General features: G+C 39.3%; 1 protein-coding gene across 1 annotated transcript in view; it reads right to left on the reverse strand.

Moving 5' to 3' along the window:
* Window positions 1-23,562, reverse strand: part of SLC25A11 (solute carrier family 25 member 11) — a 280,651-nt gene that overhangs the window by 161,948 nt on the left and 95,141 nt on the right. The window contains exons 3-4 of the mRNA XM_044077086.1: window positions 12,341-12,547; window positions 11,677-11,767 (exon numbers count right to left, since the gene is read on the reverse strand). Coding sequence (XP_043933021.1) covers window positions 11,677-11,767; window positions 12,341-12,547 — 298 coding nt within the window. The remainder of the gene's footprint in view (window positions 1-11,676; window positions 11,768-12,340; window positions 12,548-23,562) is intronic.

The following is a 23,562-nucleotide window of genomic DNA, read 5'->3' on the forward strand; positions in this document are numbered from 1 at the left end:
CAGCTTTGCCAATCACTCTCAGTTCCAATCATTATAACTAACCTTTGCAAACAACAGGTACAGTGGTGGTGAGATCCCCCCTACATACATTCCAGCAGGCAATTTGTTCATCTGCTGGCAGTAATGGCTTCCACAGACACTGCCTCCTCCTCCTTGAGGTGGAGAGGAGCATTACAAGGAGAGAATGGTCCAAGGATTATGGAGTCTAGAAGAGGCCAGTCTTCATCATCAGTATCTTAAGAGAAGCAGGCAGTTCTAGCATTGCAGGATCGTCAAATTAGACAAGTTGCTTGAGGACCCATAAGTCATATCAGACAGATGTGAATGAAATGATCTAGTGTTTTCTTAAATATATTAACTACCATTTTCTGAGCTTTTGGCTAGGAGGCAATCACTATCAGTTCAAATACCTGCCCTTCAGCCTCACCACAACTTCCTGGATATTCACTAAGTGAACTGCATAACTTACAGACCTTCTACGGCTTAGAGGGGTCATCGTTTTTCCCTATCTATACAGCTGTCTCTTTGCTGCAACCAGCAAAGAATCCCTACTCTTACCAGGGACTATTTTTACAGCTATGCCTGTCTTTAGGCATCTTTATAAATTATCAGAAGTCATAGCATTAGACTTCAAAACAAATGCCTTTCATAGGATGCCCTCTAGACACCAACTTATGCCAGGTCTCTCTCACTCCAGAATGACTGTGGTCCCCCGCCCCTGTTCTGTTCAAATTCTCTACCATTAACTACTCCCCCAGCCTAGCTGGTTCTACCATTAACTACTCCCCCAGCCTAGCTGGTTCTACCATTAACTACTCCCCCAGCCTAGCTGGTTCTAAACACTATGGCTTTCATAGTGACTTTTATCACCATTGTCAATTATGCAAGACTTCAAATAAGGATCCATCAGTGGATGTCCACACAATGGTCGCAACTAACAGATTCCACCTGTCTGCCACAATACGTTTAACTCAGACTTGCAGAGATAATTAAAACTGGTGGCCGATTTCACCACTAGTTCATATACAAAGGAAACACCCTCCATCAGCAGTAGTGACCATGGATGCCTCCTCTCTGGAGTGGAGTGGGAGGATACTTTGAAGGGGGAATGAGCCAAAGTAATTGGAAGCACTGACAGGCCTCCCTTCACATCAATATTTTGGAAATGAGACTGTCCCTCCTAGTGTTTGCAGGAACGTCAGGATATCTTGCCTCCAGGAGTGACAGCCATACAAATGGACGTGTTGACAAGTCTGATGCATCAACAGGCAGGGAGGAACCAAGTCCTACTCCCTCTGCAGGAAAGCAATAAGCATTCGATTCAGTTCACTTTCTAGTCACAAAGCACATTCCTGGGAAAGTCAGCTGGCTAATGGACAGGCTCAAAACTATCCTAGTGCCTCGTGAGTGGCCCCTCAACCCTCTAGTGCCTCAAGAGACTTTTTGTCACTGAAGCCAGCAGCCTTGTTGCAACTTGTCTGCTCTCCCTCCATCATCAAATGTAGAAGCTACTTCATCCTAAATTTCCCCAGAAAGGCAGTCACCAAGAAATACATTAGTCTGTCAATATCCCCCAGTCTTCTATATGCATTTTTCCGACTCCACTAACACCAAAGTTTCTTCAGAAAACTTCAACCCACAAGTCAAAAATAACCCTCATTGCACCTCATTGACCCAAGCAGACGTGGTTAATCCTGCTCATGAGTCATCTGAAGAAACCTCCATTGCCCTTAGATCTTCAAAGAATCTCCTCTCATCCTTCCACCCCTCCCGACTTCAGACAGCCTTACCCAGACCTTCTCAATCCCAAGTTAACCACAAGGTTTTCTCCAGTTTCCTTAATGGCCAGGCATTCCTGCTTCTCTGAGGAAATAGCTCAGACAAAAGCAGCCAATGGTTCAGTTGCTTCTTTGCACAGAACACCCAAAATTACTGACTCTATTACTTTACCTGTGGCAGACAGATCTACTTACTGACAAAGGTCTGTGAGCTCTTACCTTAAAAATTGGCTTTATTACAACTATCTTGCAATCCTCTGGAATACAAGCTGACTAGTAACATGCCTTAAACAACAACTTAAAGGGTTGAGCTAGGTGATTGTTTTAATTTATTTCATCTTGATAAATGAGTAAGTGAACTGGTCTACAAACCATTTTTCCATAACCCAGACAGCATGGTGCAAGGCACAAATTGTTATACATAAACCAAAGAATGCGCAGAGTTGTACACAGTACGATAACAAATTAGAAACAATACACCTGTAAGTTATTTACAATTATAAATACAAGAAAAAGTATTACTTATAATATGTAGAATTAAGGTAGCCATTCATCTGGTGGTCACTTGTGAAAATGTAGGTTTTACAAGAAAGATGTGATACAGCATGCACTGCAAAGATTCTTTGTCATGGAAGCAATATTTTTTGTGTTCTTAAAAAGTTGTTTTAGTTTCTAAATAACTGAATTGTTTCTTGCTGCCTCTCGTCTGCAGGTAGCCATTTCCAAACAGCTGGGTCTAGCCTACAGAATGCTCATTAAACAAAGTTTAATGAGGATAATGCTATCTTCTTAGCTTCCTCAAAGTGTGCAGTTAGGGTACTTGATTTGTAAGTTTGTTTCAGAGGTGGTAAAAATGGGACGCTGTCCCCCTAACAACTTGGAGATGAGATATCTGTGGCACTGTCATTTGTAAATAGCCAGTTACACTGCTGCAGAAGTTGGCAGTGATGAGTTTGAGGTTCTGCATGAAAAAGAAATCTGGAGATTTTATTTATATTAGTTTATGTTTTACATGTGTTTGAGCCCGACTGTAAAGTTTACAAGAGGGAGCCCACATTTGATTTTATAAATAAGCACATTTTTAGCAGAGGCATTATGAGCTATAGTGATGAGGAGGTGACAGACTACAGCAAAATTTTAGTTGGAGTGTTTTGCTAATGTTGTCAGTATGCTTGGCCAGTGTGACAGTATGGCTCAAGGTGATCCCCAAGTACTTCTGTTCTGTTACTAGTGGTAGTGAGTTTCTACCTTTATCAGTAACATCATCATTATGGGAAACAACACTTGTACCAAATTCACAATGCAACTCAAAAAGCATTTCATGCAAACCAAATGCTCCTGTTTTATCAAATGGCATATCACCTAACCTATCTCCTTTCAGAGTCTCTTCTCTCTCATGATTTACTGCAGACTCACCCACTTTAGAAACTAATATATTTATTGTACTCTCTGCTTGATTGTACATTACACAGTGCTTATTCACTAGAATGTATATACACATTTTTTTCTATGTAATTAGGGTGTACTACTCTGTTATTACTTACATTTCTGTATTTTTGTGTGTGAAATGCTTTGTATTTCACCCAGGCTGGAAACTGAAATTAGTCAATATTGACAAATGCACTACACCTGTCAACATACATATATAAAATTAAATCATTTCATTCTTTGAAAATGAACAAGGCAGAAGATTTGCTGGTCAAAATAAGAGACAATCTGACTGCTTTTTATATTTAAAATGTGTTTTTTTTAACAATAACCTGTACAACATTATAATAAATTTCAGCTTTAAAATTAAAGTATATTTCATCAAGGATACCTTTACAGCTTATCAGTGTAGAACATGTAATGTTCTGACTGCTCCACTGTAATAATTTTACAAGAAAGCATGCAGAAATAATGAGTCCAAGAGCAAGATGAAGACAATGATCAAAGTGAAGAAAACACCAGTCTAATAAGGAAGATGTCAAATGAATTAAAAGAAATAAGACACTGGGTTGCTCAAAAGACAACGCAAATCACCTTACAGCAATTAAATCTGTAACAATAAGAAACAGTTCACTTACTTTGTTCTTTATCACAGAGGTGAAAGCAGAGAATACAGTTTTGTAATTGTGTGCTCTTACTGCTGCCCCCAACCACCTGTCACCTCCCTCCCCACTTAAATGTTAGCATCACTTTCCCTTTAAAACATGAAATAGACATTTTTGATCAATAAACTCTTATTGGAAGTATTAATTTAGAAAGTTGTAGACATCATATGGCCTAAAAAAAAAAGTCATGGTTTCTCTAAGTAACGCATAGAATAACTGTACACAGTAGAGTACAATGCGTATGCCTAGCTATACCTTTGCTTAGTCATAAAAAATGCTGATTACACAAATTGATTCCCAAGAACTACAAAACAAATTTAACAGCTAAAGATGTAACACAGCACACACTACACAAAAACTATACTGCCACCTACAGAAATGTAACAGAAGGGGCCAGAACACTATCATTTAAGAAATGATTTGCTCAAGATGAATGGTTTACACCTGAACTGCTCTAAATGTATGTACTTCCGATTTTGCTGGGTTTCAGTACAGGACAAGTGCATCATACAACAATTAAGTGCATATTTAGTCTGCTTTTATTCTGACAGACAATGGTAAGATAAAAACATTTACAATTTTTAAATATTTTGCTGTTAATATCATACTAAAATCTTTCTCAGTAATCCTGTCTAAACCTGAAGCTTTTTAAAAATTCAGCCAGCTTTATACAGCAGACTCATAATTCTAATTTCATTTAGTTCCAAAAGAGATCTTTTACTTCCATAGCTTGTATAATTACAATTATTACTTATGTTTCTATATAACTGCATAAAAACACCATCTTTCCTTACGACTTCATCCTGTGTGATATCATTAGGTGCATGGTAACTTTCTCTTTACAGATACATTTGAAAAATGATTTCTAGCTGTCTTCCAAAAAGTTTAGTAATAGGGCTTCATAATTTTGTTAGTCCCTTTTTGCATTTAATTTGAACTTACTATATAGGCACTTTACTTCTTTCTTCAGTAATGATTTATCTTTTTACTTGCTACCTTACACTTCATAATACTGGATTTAATGCTGTCCCACTTTATTGAAACATCCACATCTTTAGTTAATTACTATTGACCATTTAATATCATATAAGGTCTCCCTTGCTTGTCTGTTTTTATCACCACTACCACTCTCTGCTTACCTTTTACATCAATCAATCTTCTCCAATATTTGGAACAATGATATACTGATTGACTGCATGCATATATATATGTGTGTGTGTGTGTGTGTGTGTGTGTGTGTGTGTGTGTGTGTGTGTGTGTGTGTGTGTGTGTGCATTTTTATGTAATACATACATTTTCATCATTTTCCTATACACAGAGAAAGTGCAAGAAAACTACACATGTATAGTCATCTATATTATACAAATATGTATCACACACAAACATGTAAGTACTCACATCCATATCTACATACATAGATGCCAGAAGAGAGGAAAGAAAGTCAATAAGTAGCAGCAAGTTTTAATTTAATAAAAATGATGAATGACTACCAAAGCAAATAAACTCTGAAGTCAGACTACATCCTGTGTTGCTTTTGATTGCTTAGTTGAATATATAATGCAGAACTAGTGGCTTTCTGCAGACATATTACTGAAAGTAAATCCAAAAGAGTGCAGCGAGCCAAACAGGAAACCCAATAGGTTATATTCCACTCGATTTATTAGCAAAGAAAACCAACAGACATTAACGCTTTTAAAATACAGAAAATACGAGTTTTCGTCCTGAAAATTCGGACTTCATCAGATACATAAGAATTAATACCATTTATCCCTTATATATCCAAATTGAAAGCAATTAACCAATAGAATGTTAACTAAGCATTTAAATGGGCAAACCAACATTCTCTCTGGGCTCATAAATATTCATGAATCAAAATTTAAATAGGTTTCATTACTACAGAAAAACTTGTAGACTCAATAATATTATTTAAAACATAAATATATAATTCAAATGTTTCCATACATTTATAAATAAATAAATACATAAAAACGTTAAATAAATATGATATAAATATATAAATATTGAGAATTAAAACTACATATAAAATCTAATAATGAGTAGCTCCCTCTACTGTAGAAATTCATAATTGTCATTAAATTCTGCTGGCTCTTAGTTTTAATAGTGGCAAGATTGTTAAAAAATCATTACGACCTGTTTTTTTCCCCGCATCTAGGGTAACTTGCCACCATAATTCTTTACTTTCTAAAATTTCCTCCCAGGGACCCCCTCTGGGATCCTGTCTAATTTGTTCCAATACAAAAAAGTAAAAAATATATCCTACACAAACCCTGGAATGTTTATAAAGTGCATTAGTGTCTTTTGCTTTTAAAATGTCGTAGGTGTGCTCATATATTCTTTTTCTTAATGTTCTTTCAGTTTTACCTACGTAAAATGATTGACATTTTTGACATATCACAAGGTATACAACTCCTTTAGTATCACAACAATAAAAACCCTTACTTCTAATCCATCTCTTTCTACTCTCAAGGTAAATTTCACCTTCATTTATAATATAGGGGCATTGATTACACCTTCCACATTTGTATGTCCCTATTCTTCTATTTCCTATTGGTAATATATTAATACTTGAAAATAGTAATAATAGAGTTATTAATGGGTCCAGGATTTTTCTTATACTATGGGAATTTTTATATATCACCTTTGGGGTTATTTTAGATATTTCCTCAATATCTGTAAGTGATACTAATTTTTCCCATTCCCTCTGTAAAATATCCCTCAACTTATAATTAGTGGCATTAAATTCGACCACTAGACCTCTTTGAAACCCCTCAGACAGATTTTCGTCTTTATTTCCTCCCTCTTGGATATTCTTATTATACCCTATGCCTTTAATAGGCCTAAATCTGTCTATTCTACCTTTTTCCACCTCATTCCTTATTTTATTAACAAACATTTTAGGATAACCTCTGTCTATAAACATTTTCTCTAATAAATCACATTCTTTCACAAAATCTATATCCAAGCTAGTCATTCGAGAGCCCCTAACAAATTGCCACTTAACTATATGTCTTTTACAATGTAAAGGGTGGGCGCTATCATAATGTAGGAAGGAATTACAAAGTACTTTTTCGAAAAACTTTAGTTTCAAATTTTTGATTTATCTTATATATCTCCACATCTAGATATTGCAAACAATCATGGGTGATGTTATAAGTAAATCTCAAGAAGCTAGTGGTTTTATTTAAATAATCCATAAATTCCATAAATTTCTCCTGTCCACCAGTCCAGAAAATAACTATGTCATCTAAAATTCTGCGGTATAAAATCCAGAATTTCTGAAATTTAGAATTTAAAATAAATTTCTCCTTCCATTTGGATAACACAATATTTGCATACGTGGGAGCGCATGCTGCACCCATAGACACACCTTGTGTTTGCTGAAAGAATTCACCATTGAGAATCAGGAAATTGTATTTAAGTATTATCTCCATAAGGCCTATACTAACTATTTTTTCATTTTGAGTCAGCTCTTTATCCTGAAATATAGTTTCTTCAAACAATTGCATACCTTTGTCGTATGGTATACTTGAAAACAAATCCACTATATCAATGGTGACAAACAATAAGTTGTCCATATACATCTCAGGTGTGAGTTCTTTTAGTAAATCACAGGAGTCTTTAAGAATAGTTCTATTATTTACCCATATGTGCTTGTTTCTTAAATCCACATATTTTGCCAGTGGTAAAGTTTTAGAACTATCCGCAGAAACAATTGGTCTGAGGGGTGGATCTATTGGATTTTTATGAATTTTAGGTATGCCAAAGATAATGGGTATCTTTGGCTTACCCACATATAAAAACTTAAAGATAGAATCATCTATAACTTTTTCATATACCATGTCATGCAATAGCATATCTATTTTTTGATAAGCCATATTCACTTCATTCTTGGAAACGCAAGCATATTTCTTTTCATCCCTTAATATTAAATTCATCTTTCCTTCACAATATATATTCTCCATGATCACAATACCCCCTCACATATCGAGTTTCATAATTCTAACCTGGTGGTTGCATCTTAACTCATTTAATACCTCAGTTTCTTCCTTATTAAGGTTATAAGAATATTTATTTTTATCCTGTAATTTTCTAACTTCGTTCTCAAGTATTACTTCAAAATTCTTTAATTGAGGGTGTAAAGGTGGGTTAAACATAGATTTTCTTACTAGTCCTTGATTTACTCTATTATTCTTCTTAATATTGTTTCTTGAGGCAAAAACCTCCAAATTAATCTTTCTCACAAATAGTTTGATATCAAGCAATGTCTTAGTGAGGTCTCCTTTAACATAGGGTATAAATTTTAACCCTTTACTAAGCAATTTAAAATGCTCCTTGGTTAGTGGTATACTACTAAAATTATAAACAGAAAATCCTTGATATGTATTTTTAAAACTTTCCGCAAAAATTTCTTCTTGTTTGTCACATGTCACACTGAGAGAAGGGGTAAAACATTCTAAAATCTCCCTCTCCCTCTTCTCCCCCCCCCATTTGAAAATTTCCTCTATTTATACCCTTTTGGTTATAAACTTGTTCAGCTCCTCTCAAGGGTGGAAATTCTGTGTCATATTCCATATCATTCCATTTGTTTGTCTTGTTATAATTATTAATCCTCTTCCCCCTTGTGTTAGTACCATACATGTCCCACTTGGTATAGGGTGGCTTGGGATAACTAGTTTTACTTTCATACTCTTGTATATCCCTATTTAACTTACCCATCTTACGTTGAATTAAATCATCACATTTATTATCTATCTTTTCTTATTTTAAAATACTTATCACTTTCTTCTTTAATACCAAAAATCAGGTCTTCCTTAATAAATATATCTAGTTCCTCTATTTCTTTTTTAAGTATTTCTTGCTTTCTATCATTTTCTTTAATAATAAGTTTCAACACTTCCAGCCCACATTTGTTAAAAACTTTAAGTAAACTCTCATAAAAATCAGAGCCCACTTGGACGTTATTCGGGTATTTATATACCCCAAGTCCTTTTGGTACAATTTCTCTACTCAAACATTCTCTTAAATAAGCATTTTCAATACTATACGTTCTATATTTAGTCATCATTTTAGTTAAATTATCCAGTTTAACAACGTAAGAATCACCATTTGGTTGCCCACAAAACACATTGTTGTCCATTTTAAAATGAAAGTCTCTCTGTAACCATTCATTCATAGTTTTCACATTTGTTTTAACAGTACCTGTAGGTGCTAGTGTAGAAGTAAGCGTTTTGGGTCTAGCACCTAAGTCCATAAATGAATCCTTTTTCGCCTCCTCGCCCTCCATTTCCATTTCAAAAATCTTCGGTGTGGCTGCTGGATTGAACGGACTACCATTAAATGTTACAGGGTCGCCGGCGTCTCCATTTTTGCCCATAAGCTCCCTTTTTCTTTTGTGTTGGTGCCCAGTAAACCCTTCGGTTCCATTTCCAGCTGCAATACACGTATTACCACGTCCAGGAAGTAAGGAGTGACATAGAGGCGTGAGTAAATCTATGAGTTCAGTGAGTTGGCCAATCAATTTCCTAGATTGTCCCAACTCTTCCTGTCCTTGCGAACTCATCTGAGGCACAACGTCAAGGCTTCCTGATAGCTCTTACACAAAAGTAAACTGATAAAAACCAAGTGAAAGCACTCCAATGTCACAAATAAATCCAAAAAGAGAGTGCAGCGAGCCAAACAGGAAACCCAATAGGTTATATTCCACTCGATTTACTAGCAAAGAAAACCAATATACATTAACGCTTTTAAAATACAGAAAATATGCGTTTTCGTCTTCAAAATTCGGACTTCATCAGCTACATAAGAATTAATACCATTTATCCCTTATATATCCAAATTAAAAACAATTAACCAATAGAATGTTAACTAACTCATGTATATTATACAAATATGTACCACACACAAACATGCAAGTACTCACATCCATATCTACATACATAGATGCCAGAAGAGAGGAAAGAAAGTCAATAAGTAGCAGCAAGTTTTAATTTAATAAAAATGATGAATGACTACCAAAGCAAATAAACTCTGAAGTCAGACTACATCCTGTGTTCTTTTGATTGCTTAGTTGAATATATAATGCAGAACTAGTGGCTTTCTGCAGACATATTACTGAAAGTATTTCCCCTGGACAGAAGGATGTACAAAATGTGAAGCAAAAAAAATCAGCAATACAGTAGATGAAATACTGTGGTCACTATACTTAATCATCCATCCATCCACAACCCCTTTTTCCCATTTCTGCACATGGGGGTCAGGGTGTCACTTCAACACAACCTGGGCCACACAGACAAGGATAACTGCAATATTATATGTAAATATATATATATATATATATATATATATATATATATATGTGTGTGTGTGTGTGTGTGTGTATGAGAGAGAGAGAGAGAGAGAGTGTGTGTGTCTAAGTGGACAGTACAGAGCAGCCAAACAATCAGCATGCTTTTGGAAAGTGCAAAAAAAGTAGAATAACCAGAAGAAACAGTCACAGACATGAGGAGGACATGCAATCGCCACACAATGACTGGAGGTCTGGACTGAACCACGCATCACATAGTTGTAAAGCTGAGAACCTAACTGCTGAGCTACCATGCTGTCTAAAAATCCAATGCATCACTGTCTTTTATTTTTATTTCATCTATTTTCAACTAGAACCTACTTACAGTAAGGAAAAAAAAAAGAAAAGAAAACTACAGATATTGAGAAACGTTTTAAGCAACTGAAAATAAGACGCAGACACACTAACAATATCTTATAAGTAAAACTGCAAGCAGAAACATGTAGTGACTAAAGCTAGGCAAAACACATCTTTACAGTATGCCATCTTAAGTACACCACTAAGAACAGATGAAGATATAATTATACTAAATAATTATCTACATTAACGTATGTATGTCAGGTACACTTTCAGTATGATCACTGTACAAAATGAGACGACCTTTCTAGTCGTACAAATATAGCATAAATGAAGTCTCAGGTCCCTAGTGTCGGTCTTCAGCTATGTCAGCAGCACCACTGACTGAAAGTAGCATAAAGGCATGCAATTTATAACAAAAACATTCTAATTCATCAAAATGGCAACAATGCTCTACTTGCAATGAAATACAATTAAACATGGTGCTTTATCTTGAACAAAGACACAATGGGTCAAATTCAATAAAATCTTTCTCTGATACGGTGCCTTCTATTTTTTTCTTCTTCTTTTTGTAGTTATGTATCTGAAATACTGCTATTACCTGTATTGCTCGTGGGAAATTTAACATTTAGCCTGGTTACATTAATTTTGACAAAACAGAACAAGACCAAAAAGCTTAACACTTACTGAAGCGACCCTCACACAGGCCTTAGTTATGTCTGGGTGTTAACGTGTACAAATGAAAAAAATAAATAAATAACCAATCTGAACATTTTAAATTAACAAGGAAAACACTTTTCAAAAAATATATATATACTCAAATGCACACAAGAAACACTAGGCTAAAGAGTAATGTACTGGTGAACTTGTTCAACCATTTCTCAAGCAGCCAATACAATATGACCAAAATTACAGAAATTAAATCACGACACCCAAGTCAGCCTAGATAAAAGTACATAAGTAATTAAGCTGTGACTGTGGAAGCAAATATTTATCAGTGACAGTTTTAACCAATTCTCATTGCTACAGTAATGCTATCAAGCAGCAAACTTGTCCTCTATCAAGCATACATGAACTAATCCACTACTGTACAATTTGTAAAGGCACAGTGATAGTGCTACAAGCTATCAGCAAGTTACCTTACCCTCCAAAGTGTTGTCACGCCTTCCTCAGTGGTTATCCTTATTAAAGCATTAAACACATTTTTATATCCTCGCCTCTGGTCTACTGGTAACCTGAAAACAAAATGCAAACTAGTTTGCAGTTTACCAATGCAACTAACACAAAATGTGAAACTCATTTCAAAATGTTAACCATCAACAACCACTAAGCACTGTACACATCTGTAACGAGGATCCAGAAAGGAAATGGGACCACAAGTTTAAAATGGAAAACTCTTAAATGTAACACTTACTTTGTACATACATATTCATACGAAAAGGTGCATTTTATAAGGAAAATAAAAACATGAGGAAATAAGACTTCTAAAACCAAACCGAAGATGGTTTTCTTTTTATAATATGTAAATCTTAATGGATGCATACACACACACACACACACACACACACACAAAGGCACGTGCGCAATCACACACACACACACACACACACACACTCTCACACACACACTCTCACACACACACACACACAATAGCATCTTTAGTATTAACTATATAAGCCAATAAAAAAACATTGTAGCTATATTATACTTAACACCCAGTTTTTACTTTTTAGTTTAAAAAGCTTTTGCTTGATTATGTAATTAAGTACTCCATGCAAATATGTTTTGGAAGTTCTAACAGGGCTTACCTGCCATCTGCAGTCATCCTGATTAAGGCTACTTCTGCTGGCGTTCCAACAAAGGCCCCTACTGCCCCAGCTGTCATACCAATTAATGCTTTCATAAAGAAGTTAGGAGGTGTGCCATCTTGTTTGGTGAATTTTTCAAAAAGAATTGTATAGATACCCAAACGAGTTGTCGTATATGTGGCCTGCCGAAGTAAGCCAGCTGATAGCCTGGAAATGGAATGACAAACCATAATGCATGATGTTAGTAGCATGATGTTCAGTAGGAGTTAATCACACTTTCCAGCGCACAAAGTATTCAATGCAACAAAATATATCTAAAACAACTGTGGGGTCAGTTCAAACTATTCTAGACTGAAGTAGCTTCAAGGATTCTGAGTATATACAGCAGCATCATTTATGCAGTGTTCAAAACATGAAAAGGGGTCAAAGAATTCATAAACATAGTGCACAAATGTACAACTGCATCTTCTGGGACATATTCATTAAGCCACTGAAGACTACCATGGTTCACAGAGATTTACAAGGGGTACACAATCATTCCTAGTATGTTGATTATCACAAAGAATCACCTGGTACTCTACTGCATACAAGATGCTCCCATGCTCAGTAATGAAAGGTAGCACTTTGAAGTCTGACAGCTGGGGCAAAGACAGATGTGCTGGTTAAACTGTACTAAGTTAGGTAAGCAGACTACAGAAACCCAAAAATATAGTTTTAACAGCAGCAACAATTTGTAAGGCAGCTGTTTACTCTGACACCAGTATGAATCAAGCACGATCATTAAACATGCCAGTGGCACAGGGTTCATTACCATTTTGTGTTGATGAGGTGATTGTACGAGCTCCTAGTGGCAAGAGCTCACAAGCATGAGGGGGGATGCGAAACAAGGTGCTGTGTGACAGCAGGTTTGACTGCACCCACCAGGAACATCCCCCCAGTTACTTACATGCTGTACACAGAAAATGTTTTTACTGTGAAGTTCAGCATTATGTCACTGCTGCAGTAGCCTAGGTTACCGCGACAGTGATCTCACGCAGTCACCAAGGCTACCGCGACAGTGATCTCACACAGTCGCCTAGGCTACCGCGACAGTGATCTCACGCAGTCGCCTAGGCTACCGCGACAGTGATCTCACGCAGTCACCTAGGCTACCGCGACAGTGATCTCATGCAGTTGCCTAGGCTACCGCGACAGTGATCTCACGCAGCCGCCTAGGCTACCGCGACAGTGATCTCACGCAGTTGCCTAGGCTACCGCGACAGTGATCTCATGCACTCGCCTAGGCTACCGCGACAGTGCTCTGGCGCACTCGCCTAGGCTACCGCGACAGTGCTCTGGCGCACTCGCCTAGGCTACTGCGACAGTGATCTCGTGCACTCACCTAGGCAACCGTGACAGTGATCTCACGCAGTCACCTAGGCTACCGCGACAGTGATCTCATGCAGTCGCCTAGGCTACTGCGACAGTGATCTCACGCAGTTGCCTAGGCTACCGCGACAGTGATCCCACGCAGTTGCCTAGGCTACCGCAACAGTGATCTCACGCAGTCACCTAGGCTACCGCGACCGTGATCTCACGCAGTTGCCTAGGCTACCACGACAGTGATCTCACGCAGTCACCTAGGCTACCACGACAGTGATCTCACACAGTCGACTAAGTTACAGTGACCATGATCTCCTGCAGTCACCTAAGCTACACGGACAGTGATCTCATGCAGTAGCTTAAGCTACTTGTGTTACATCTTGCCACTGATATAACCAACTGGACATCTTTTTAAAACTTAAGGGTGCTTTTCATGCACTCCAACTGCCAGGAGCTCTAGCAGAACATCATATAAAAGGCATTAGAGCATCAAAAGCTTCACAGACTTCTTGCCATCAAAGTGCGTTCCTTCTGCATGCTTCGTGGAACTCACAGTCAGCAAGGAATCCTTCAAAGTTAAGTATTCAAGTTCCCAGCTGGGGAAAAATCTTCCACTAACTGTTTCTAAGAAAACCTTGTATTTTTTTCTGTGAAAGTTTCATGTTTTGGCTTGGAAATTTCTTTTGGGGACTGTTTCACTGTGACAGGAGATACAGCAAACCTCCAAACGCTGGACCCAACCCAGTTTGGCTTTGTCAAGGGCAGATCATACCTACTCAACCTGGTGGACTTCTTTGAAAAGGTAACCAAGACAATGGATGAGGCAAAAATGGTTCACACTGCCTACCTTGACCTAGCAAAGGCATTTGACACAATACCCCATTCGGGCATTGTTGACAAACTCATCAGGTTAGGTAAAAACTTGTATGTCACCTGGTGAATAGCCAAATGGCTCACAGACAGGACCCAGAAAGTTAGAATTGGGGAGTCCACATTTACAAAGAGGCCAGTTACAAGTGGAGTCCCTCAGAGATCAGTCCTTGGACAGCTCCTTTTTGGCATTTACATCTCAGAAGTCAAGGCCAATGTCAGTGGTCTCTGGCTGACTAAATCTACAGATAATTGCAAATTAGGGGCTGTCACTGAATCCCACACTGACACAAGTGTTCTCCAAGAAAAGCTGACACAGAAACTGGTGTCACAGCCACAGACCAAAACTAAATACCAAGAAATGCATAATAGTATTCTTTGGGAAGTCATCCATGCCTGCTAACTATCATATTGACAACACACGTCTTAGAGCTGACACAGCAGTCAGGGACTTAGCGGCACACATAGTAATCTAGCCTTTGACATCACATGTCTATAGTAGTGAGGAAATCATTCTATGTTGTGCAACTTATAAACAAAAAGTAAGGCATCAAAGTCCAAGGATGTCATTGTTCCACTGTATTCAGCATTCGAGTACAATGCCCCCTTTGGTATGTACCTAACCAGGCATTTTCAACAATTGGAACGTTCCTCACTAAAAGAATACAGGGCATAAGTAAAATGTCCTATGCACACCATCTCAAGGCCCTATCCCTTTAGTCTATCTCCTATAGGCTTTTGAGGGGAAATCTATGCCCGGCATATAGGGCATTATCAGACCCCACTCTGATGGACCTCCTGCATACCCACAAAACAAACCGCACCAGAATAACCCGTTCTAAAGACTTAAACCTTGCTTGTGACATAACTAATACCTGCTGGAGAGACAGGTATGTAGCCCAGAAACTACCCCATCTATGGAACAGGGTCCTCCATCCACGTGATGCAGAGTTCCTCCCTAACCAAATTCAAGTGCAACTTGGACAACTGGATGGTTTGGCACGTATGTCTCCAATGGACACAGGCACCCTGTAAATGATTCATCTCCCAGGCCCCTACTTACACTTATCAAGGATATCAGAACTTGTCAGAGATTTCATGGCTAGGCTTAAAAAGGCCCTTGTGGTCATTAGCCTAGTAAACATCTATGAACCTATACAGAGAAAGATGATGGTAACCATCTAAGAGGAGAAGGAGAGTGAGAAGGAATACTATAACAGTGAATAGTAGGACAGCAACTGTTAAACTAAGTTCTTATACAAATGCACTATGTCCTGACTGAAATCACATTTGTAATATTCCAAACAAGTGGGTGATTCCTAGAACTGGAAGGAACATATGGGGAGTTGGTTAGTAGACAGAGGAGCTCTCCAAGAAGCCAAATAGGACTGACCTAGCAAAGGCCACCCTAGATCTATAAAAGGTGTCAATCTTGTAGTGTTTCGTGAAGGTGTGTACAGAAAGTCAGGTGACAGCTTCCAATATGGCCCTGGTATCCACTCATTTGTAGAAGGCCCCTGAAGAAGCCACTGCCCTGGTAGAGTGAGCTCACTCGAGGGCATGAGGGCAAGGACTTGCCATGCAGAAAGTAACAAAAGACTTTCCCCCCAGTTCTGTGGGTTGGGGAAAAAAAACAGGAAGACTGTTAGCCTGACTGAGCCTCACCTTGTTCACAATTTTTGGCACAAAGGAGGGATTAGCCCTTAGGGGTACCCTGTCCTTGTTAAAACTAAGAAAAGGAGGAATGGCTATGAGTGCCTGTAGTTCTACGACTCTCCAAGCTGAAGTGAGAACCAGAAGCAGAAGAGTCTTCCAGGTGTAGTATTTGAGATTAGCTGAGGATGCTAGTTCAAACAGAAGCAGAATAAGTTTTTCCAGTATGAAACAGAGGTCCCAAGGAGGGGGAAGAGGCTTCCTTGGTGGTTTAAGATGGACAACTCCTTTAATGAATTGTTTGACCTCAAGGTCTGAACATAATGGGGGGGGGGGGGCTGAGAGGCAGACAAGTGGACTTTAATGGAGGAGTAGGGCAGACCTGCATCCATGAGTTTACATAGATATTTTAAGATAGAAGGTTAGTTGGGCTCCTGGTTATTCCTATGGCAGCAGAAAACAAAATCTCTCACATTTGGCTCTGTACGATTTTTGAGTGGTGGATCTCTTAGCTTCTTGGAGAACATTAATTATATCTTCTGAAAACTGGTGCCTGAAAGGAAGCAGACCATCATCATCCCAAGCTTAGGTTTAGGGATATCAGGTTGGGAAGTAGTAATGCTCATTTTTGTCTTGTGACGATATCTACCTTGTGTGGCACTTTTCAGTGTTTGTCTTTGGCTGGATGAAACAGCCAATGCTGTCTTGGCCAAAAAGATGCGACTAGTAAGAGCTTCAGTTCTTTTTTTTTTGGAGCTTTTGCAGAACTCTTGGAAGGAGATACAGTGAGAGGTACGGCACAGGGGAACGTCCCTGTCCATTGAAAAGAGAAAACATTGGTCTTCCAGAAACATTGGTCTTGCAGACTGAGGGGCAAGGGTTTGTAGTACAAAAGGGAAGCTGTTTGCTGCTCTCTGAGGCAATCGGATCTATCTGGGGTGTCCTATGTAAAGGATGCCCAGAAAGACTATTCTGGTTCAGGGTCCATTTGTGAGGGTCCTCCAAAGCCATGCTTAAAGTGTCCACCAACACGCTGTCCTCTGATAGGATGTATATGGCGAACAAGGTCATGCTTTTTTGGGTGGCAAGGTCCTAGACCCTCTATGCTAGTCTACACAGTTGGTATGATCTGGTGCCTCCCTGGTTGTTTATGTACTACATGACTGGTGTGTTGTCTGTGAATACCCTATGAGGACCAGACTTCCAAATATGTGAGAAAACCAGAACAGTCTGGATGAGGGTCTCATCTCTTTCAGGCTGATGTGTTCCCTGTGGAAGTTTGGCTACCATCTGACTTGGACTCTATGGGTGCCTGCCCATGCCCCCAGGCCTCGTTCAAAGCATGTGTGTGCAACTTATGCACTGGAAGTGATGGACAGAAGAGGAGACTTGGGTTAAGTTTAACTTGATCCACTCAGCAAGAGAGCTCCTTCCTGAGGCAAGGTATGAGGGGGATCACAGTATTGGAACCAGACTGTTTTCAGGTACCACTGAATTTTTCTCATATGCAGCCTGGCTAGAAGGAGCACTGGGATAGTGCCTACCATGAATTCCAGAGTTCTTAGCATTTCCCCTGGCCAAGCATAATTTGAGGGAGCTCTTAGGATTTCCCCTGGCCAAGCACCAGCAGAGGAGGAAAGGTTGTGAAAATAAGCTGCAAGATTCTGTATTTTTTTCTGAGGCAGGTAAGTCTGCATCTCTCTGGATCTAGTCTGCAGCCCAGCAACACTAGGTCTTGAGTGGGCTGGAGGGAGATTTTTTTTTTGTAGCTCTCAGTGAATCCCCACTACTGGAAGATGTTGAGGGTGAACCGGAGATGTTGGAGCAGGATACAAGGTGAGGTAGCTTGGATCAACAAACTGTCTAGGCAGGGATAAATATGAATTCCCAGAGTTCAGCAGAATGCAATCACCAGTGGTAGACACTTTGCAAAAACTCTAGGGGTTGTGGAAAGCCCAAAAGGCAAAGCAGTAAACTCAAAGTGAAAAGACGCAGTACAAAACTTGAGGAATCTGCAAGAGGGGTGAATTGGTATATGGAAGTAATCATCCTTTAAATCCTGGGATACAAAGTATGAAAGGCAGCACTGTGTGCAGTGAGAATATTTTGAAGGTTGGCACTTTTAAGAATGTGTTTAGCAGAGACACAGACAGACAGAGAGAGACAGAGAATGGGTATCCATTACCCTTCTTTTCTTGGAACTAGGAAGAGTGGAGTAAAACCCCCTTCCTACAAAATATATGAGCACTGGTTCTATGTGCCTTGTTCTTGCAATTCTGGGAGTGGTAGAAAATGGACTTGGTTATGGGGGTCCACTCCATGGCATAACCCTTTTTTATAATAGAGAACACCCAGTGGTGTGTGGTGATCCTAGTCTGAGACTGACTAAATTAGTGTTCTGGATAGGAGCAGGGCAGGACTGAGAGATTGAGGGATGTTGTTTTGTAAACAGGCAGAGATTTTTTTCCCCTGAAGGGAGGCCTCTCAGATGTGGGATCTATCGGAGGTCTCTCTGGAAATCTCTTTCTGGGAGCCTTCTTGTGTTTTTGAATAGGTCTGGTGTCCTGTCTAACAAAAGAAGTGGGCTTGGCTGGGTAACTCCTCTGGTATTTATTCAAGAGAGGTTAACATAATCTACCTGCAGTCCTTCATCTGCAGTCCTTCACTGTCTTGTCTTACTCTTGTAGGACTAATAAACAAACTAGCAGCTTGTGGACTGAACAAAAATCTTTGACCAATAAAGAATCAATAAGATTAGTTTGGAAGTCTTCTGGTTTGGAATGGTTGAGCAGTCATGCATACCTGCGAATGACACAGTCAGTAGCAGCTGCTCTAAAAGAGGTCTTTACAGGATCATAACTACATTTTAAACTGTGTCTGGCTACCTGAATAGTTGTTGGAGTCTGGCCCCTGTGGATCCACCACTCTTTGCTGAAGGAGTTCAAAATGGATAACAGGTACTTTATCATCTAAGTTTGATAATTAATAGCCCCAAATGTCAGAGTAGAAGATATATAAACCCTTTTCCCCCACCTATCCACAGCCCTACTGTCTTTGTCTGAAGGGAGGGCACTGGCGTTTGGAAGATTTATCAGTAGAGAGAGATATTGCATATGGGTCTGCCCCTGGATTCCAATACAAGAACTTAAGTTGATCAGAAACGTATTCACCTGGTCTTTTGGAAGCAGGAGGTTGTGGATGAGGGGTAGCTGAGGAAGACGGGAAAGCATTCAAGAAAGCCTCCAGAAATGGAAGGAGGGTTACAGGAGTTTGGGTGCCCTTTTCTAAGAGGCTGTAGTATCTTTTCTGCACCTCTGAAATATGGCTAGACTCCCACTCAAACTCCCACTGCTTATAATTGTCTCTCCAAATGAAGCTTCCTAAACAGCAGAGTCAGGAGGAAAAATGGGGTCTTCATCATCAGAAGGAATTTGGCCAGGAGAGTGTATCTGAGAGGAGCATTCCAGAGAATGTTTACAGTCGGGGCCATCTTCTTCTTTAGAGGATGATGAATCCACAGTAATTTTATGGGGTGTGGAAGGAGGAGGATAGGCACAAAACATGAGTACACCCCAAGAAAAGTCTATCCATTCCTTCTTCCTAGATGAAGGAGAAGAAGAAACACGCTTAGTTTTCTGGAGTTTCTTTTTTGGTGTGACTTCCACTGCACAAAGCAGGGAGGTTCAGATCTACAATGGACCTTTATTAAACTTACCCGAGAACTCTTCCCTAAATGGAATCTGTGGGATGCCTTCTGGGCACTCTGAGATTATGATCCTTGGTTTACCTTTGTCTATGAGAGCAGATTCTTCAGTCATAAGGCCCTCAGATGCCATATCAGCATCTGGTGGGTCTCGGTAGATGCCAGCAGAGGTGGAGTCGGATGTACCATGGGTTTTAGAACCACAGCATGTGCATCAGAATCAGAAAAGGCAGACTAGCCTGGGCCTTTTGAGTTTTTTCTGGAGGAGTGGAGGTACACCTAGGGAAGCGAGATCCACCATCTTAGAATGGGCCAAATGCTTCAGACATTGGGTTTCCAAGAAAATTTTAAGCAAAGCCAAATGGAATCGCAAAGTCTTTGAAAAAAAGAACTGAAAGATGGAACAAGATTCATAGTTATGTTCTGCTCACAGGTAGAAGAGACAATGGGTATGCAGATCTCTGTATGGAATTTGCCTACCACACTCCCACTTACTCCTCCTAGCTGACACCTAATACAGATAGTAGGCATCTTTCAATCCCAAAGGATCATGGATTTGCACTTCTACTGGACTGACTCAAGCAGAGTCTTCTGTGGCTGTACAATCCAATCCAGGAGTGGCAGTCCTTTCCACTGTCTGGGAAGCAGTAGGCAGATATTGGTCTGGTATAATGGCCATAGATCTTCCCGAGTGCTCTTTTATCCTCTGCTCTCCTTGCCAAGGTGGTTTCATACATAGTAAAAGTTTCCTTCACTCCCTGTTTCCAGACGATCTTGGCTAAGGTGACAGAATACCAGTTGTTCATAGGGATGGAAAGAGCACTGAGGGTAATATATCTTGCAAACTGCTAAAAAGCATAAAATCTTTCTGACGTTTGGTCACCAAGTATATTTTTGTCTACAATATAGTAAGGATGAGGTGCAACATTTGCTTCCATTCATGTCCAACATTACAGGAACAGTACTCCCACTCTTTTAAATACCCAGATAAAGTACCAAGGCAAACAGGTTTTTGCTGCTCCAGGTTCTGCCTTATAATTTCTAAAACAGATCATTAACAGAGTCACAGGATACCAAAACTCTCACAACATGAGGACTTTTATAGCCAGCACCTGATCCAGACATTACTCAGGGAGAAAAAAGAAAGGCTACCAGCCCTGTGTGATTTATGGCAGTTCCAGCATACACTAACTTATACTCCTCATAAAGGAGCTCCCTAAAAGGACAGCCCATGGAAAGCTCCCTCCAAGAACCTGCTTCTACATAACACCTCTTAGCAAAAGGTATAAACCTCTGCAACTAGTATACTCTGCAGAAGACATACATGTATGAAACTCTTCAAATGCTATACTCCATAGAAAAAAAATAAGATTTCTAACAGCAGGAATGCATGTGAGGAGGTGGTAATCACAGACATGGCTTTGCAACACCTGTAAGCAAAGAACAGTACTAAAACAAAGCAAAGAACAGTACTAAAACATGACAAGCAGTAGGAGTTCCACAAGGCATATTACCTTCAAGAACATGATATGCTAATGCAAAAGGAGGGTCTCCACGTACAACAGGAGTCGTTAACATAGTAACTAGTAGGCAAAGCCAGCACTCTTTCAGTCTATTTTAGCTCTGTAATAATTGTGGGCCTGGTCAGCTAACTAGCAACATGACCTGCATGGCTATTATTTGCAATATATTTAAATCTGTTTTAATTAATAAACGGGGGTTCAATCCCATGGTTTAAAAAGTTAAAAAACACACAAATCTGCTTTAAGGAATACAAGACTCCTGCAAGCATGGAAAGGTCATCAAGTATTTTTAAGATAATTTCTAACCTGAGTTGCCATATTAGTTAAGAAAACTATTGGATGGCAGCTTGTAAACTGGTTTCTAAAAGGGATGGAAGAAGGGTACGGGCTTCCCGCTGAACACCTGAGGGCACTTAAGGTGGGTAATATTTACAATTTCAACATGGACTGTTCCCAACTCTGTAAAGTTTTCTTTTCTTCCCTGGGTGGTCCTTAGGTACCAAGCACTTCAATATGCAGCACAAGCCTCCAATTGGTCAGAGACAAAAAAAAATGTCTCCAAGATGAACCTTGGAGCACACTGCTTACCTTTTAAAGCAACAGGATAGAAATACAAGGGGTGATATATTAAGACATTAATGTCATGCAAAGGATACAGAGCAGAAAAAAATGCTTCAATTAATCACTGCTCAGAGAAACTGTTCTATTCTTCTGGACCACTGAAAATAACTTGCCATCTCTAGTGCAGATAAGTGCTAAAATTTTCAAACAAGAGTCCCCCTTCTCTTCTTCCAACTATGAGAAAACAAGGGAGGTAGCTGAAACCCTCAAAATCCACACTTATCTGAAAGCCGCACACTTGTATCACTTCATAACGCAAAAAAAAGTTAATTAGTTAATGAAAAATGTTTTCTAAATATGGATGAGGAGGTTTCACCCCAAATATGTGAGAGGTCAGGGAAGAATTTAAGTAGATCAATATCAAGAATGAATGGCAAACATTTATGACAAAACTTGTTTCATTTTTATGGGGGAGGTACTGGATTCCTGCTCACTGTTTATGCAAGTGCCAGACAAAGCCAGTTAACTTCACAGGCTGTGGTGGAAAAAAACCAAAGTACTTCATAAGTTTTTGGAATGCCCACAACTACACTTAATCTGTTCTGCTTTATCCACCCTCTTGGCACAAAGTTCATTGCTCAAAATAACTCTAACCATAGACCATCTGTGCCATAACCCAAAGATGGGATTTCAGATTGTATAACTGGCAGTTATTAGCACTTACCAGGGATTACATGGCTTGCTCCTGGGGAATGCCTGTGAAACTCTTCCTCCCAGACATGTGTCCGTGGCTCTACAAACATAGTATACTGTTACTATGGCCTTGCATTACCTGGGACCTACTGGCCATTCTGGCAACTGTCCATCTGAAAAACTGCCCTTCAGATAAACCTAAAATTATTGACTCTACTTTCACCTTTTCCATTTGAGAAAAATTTAAGCTAAGACACTGTCCACCAAGCAAATTTTGGGTCTATATTAGTTCTCCGAAAAACCTTTCCACTGAATGCAACTTCATCGGCCTATATTCAGCGAAATTCACTTCTGCGATTCGCTGAATACTTAAAGGGCAAACAAATACAGGCCCCGCAACCCAACAGACCCAAATCTAGCTAAACCAAACCCACCCATGTGGGGGGGGGGGGCTCACCCCCCGCACACACCCCCTAGCTAAATATACCAACTCTGAGATTGCACTACAGTGGAGAAACGTATACATAGAAAGGAGACTTTTTCCAACGATTATTTAGAGTTTAGTAGCAATCACCCCAAGCATGTATTTAAAAAGGTATTCAAGGGGCAGTGCATTAGAGCAGCGCTTATGTCATCGACTAGGGATATTATGGCCAATGAATTAGACTTTATTAAGTCCATGTTTAGTGCAAGAGGATATCCTGAATCCTTACTAGATGATGTTGTTAGTTATGTTAGTAGGGAGTAGGGTAAAAAGTACATACCCCTATTAGGTCACCTAATACATGAAGTTCCATCACAGGTGAATAAAGCAACAGTGGACCATACTCATAGGGTTTGTGTGCTAATGTATTCTC

Source organism: Protopterus annectens, chromosome 7.part0 (genome assembly GCF_019279795.1).
Source record: "Protopterus annectens isolate FY-2018-M chromosome 7.part0, PAN1.0, whole genome shotgun sequence".
NCBI classification, from domain to species: Eukaryota; Metazoa; Chordata; order Ceratodontiformes; family Protopteridae; genus Protopterus; species Protopterus annectens.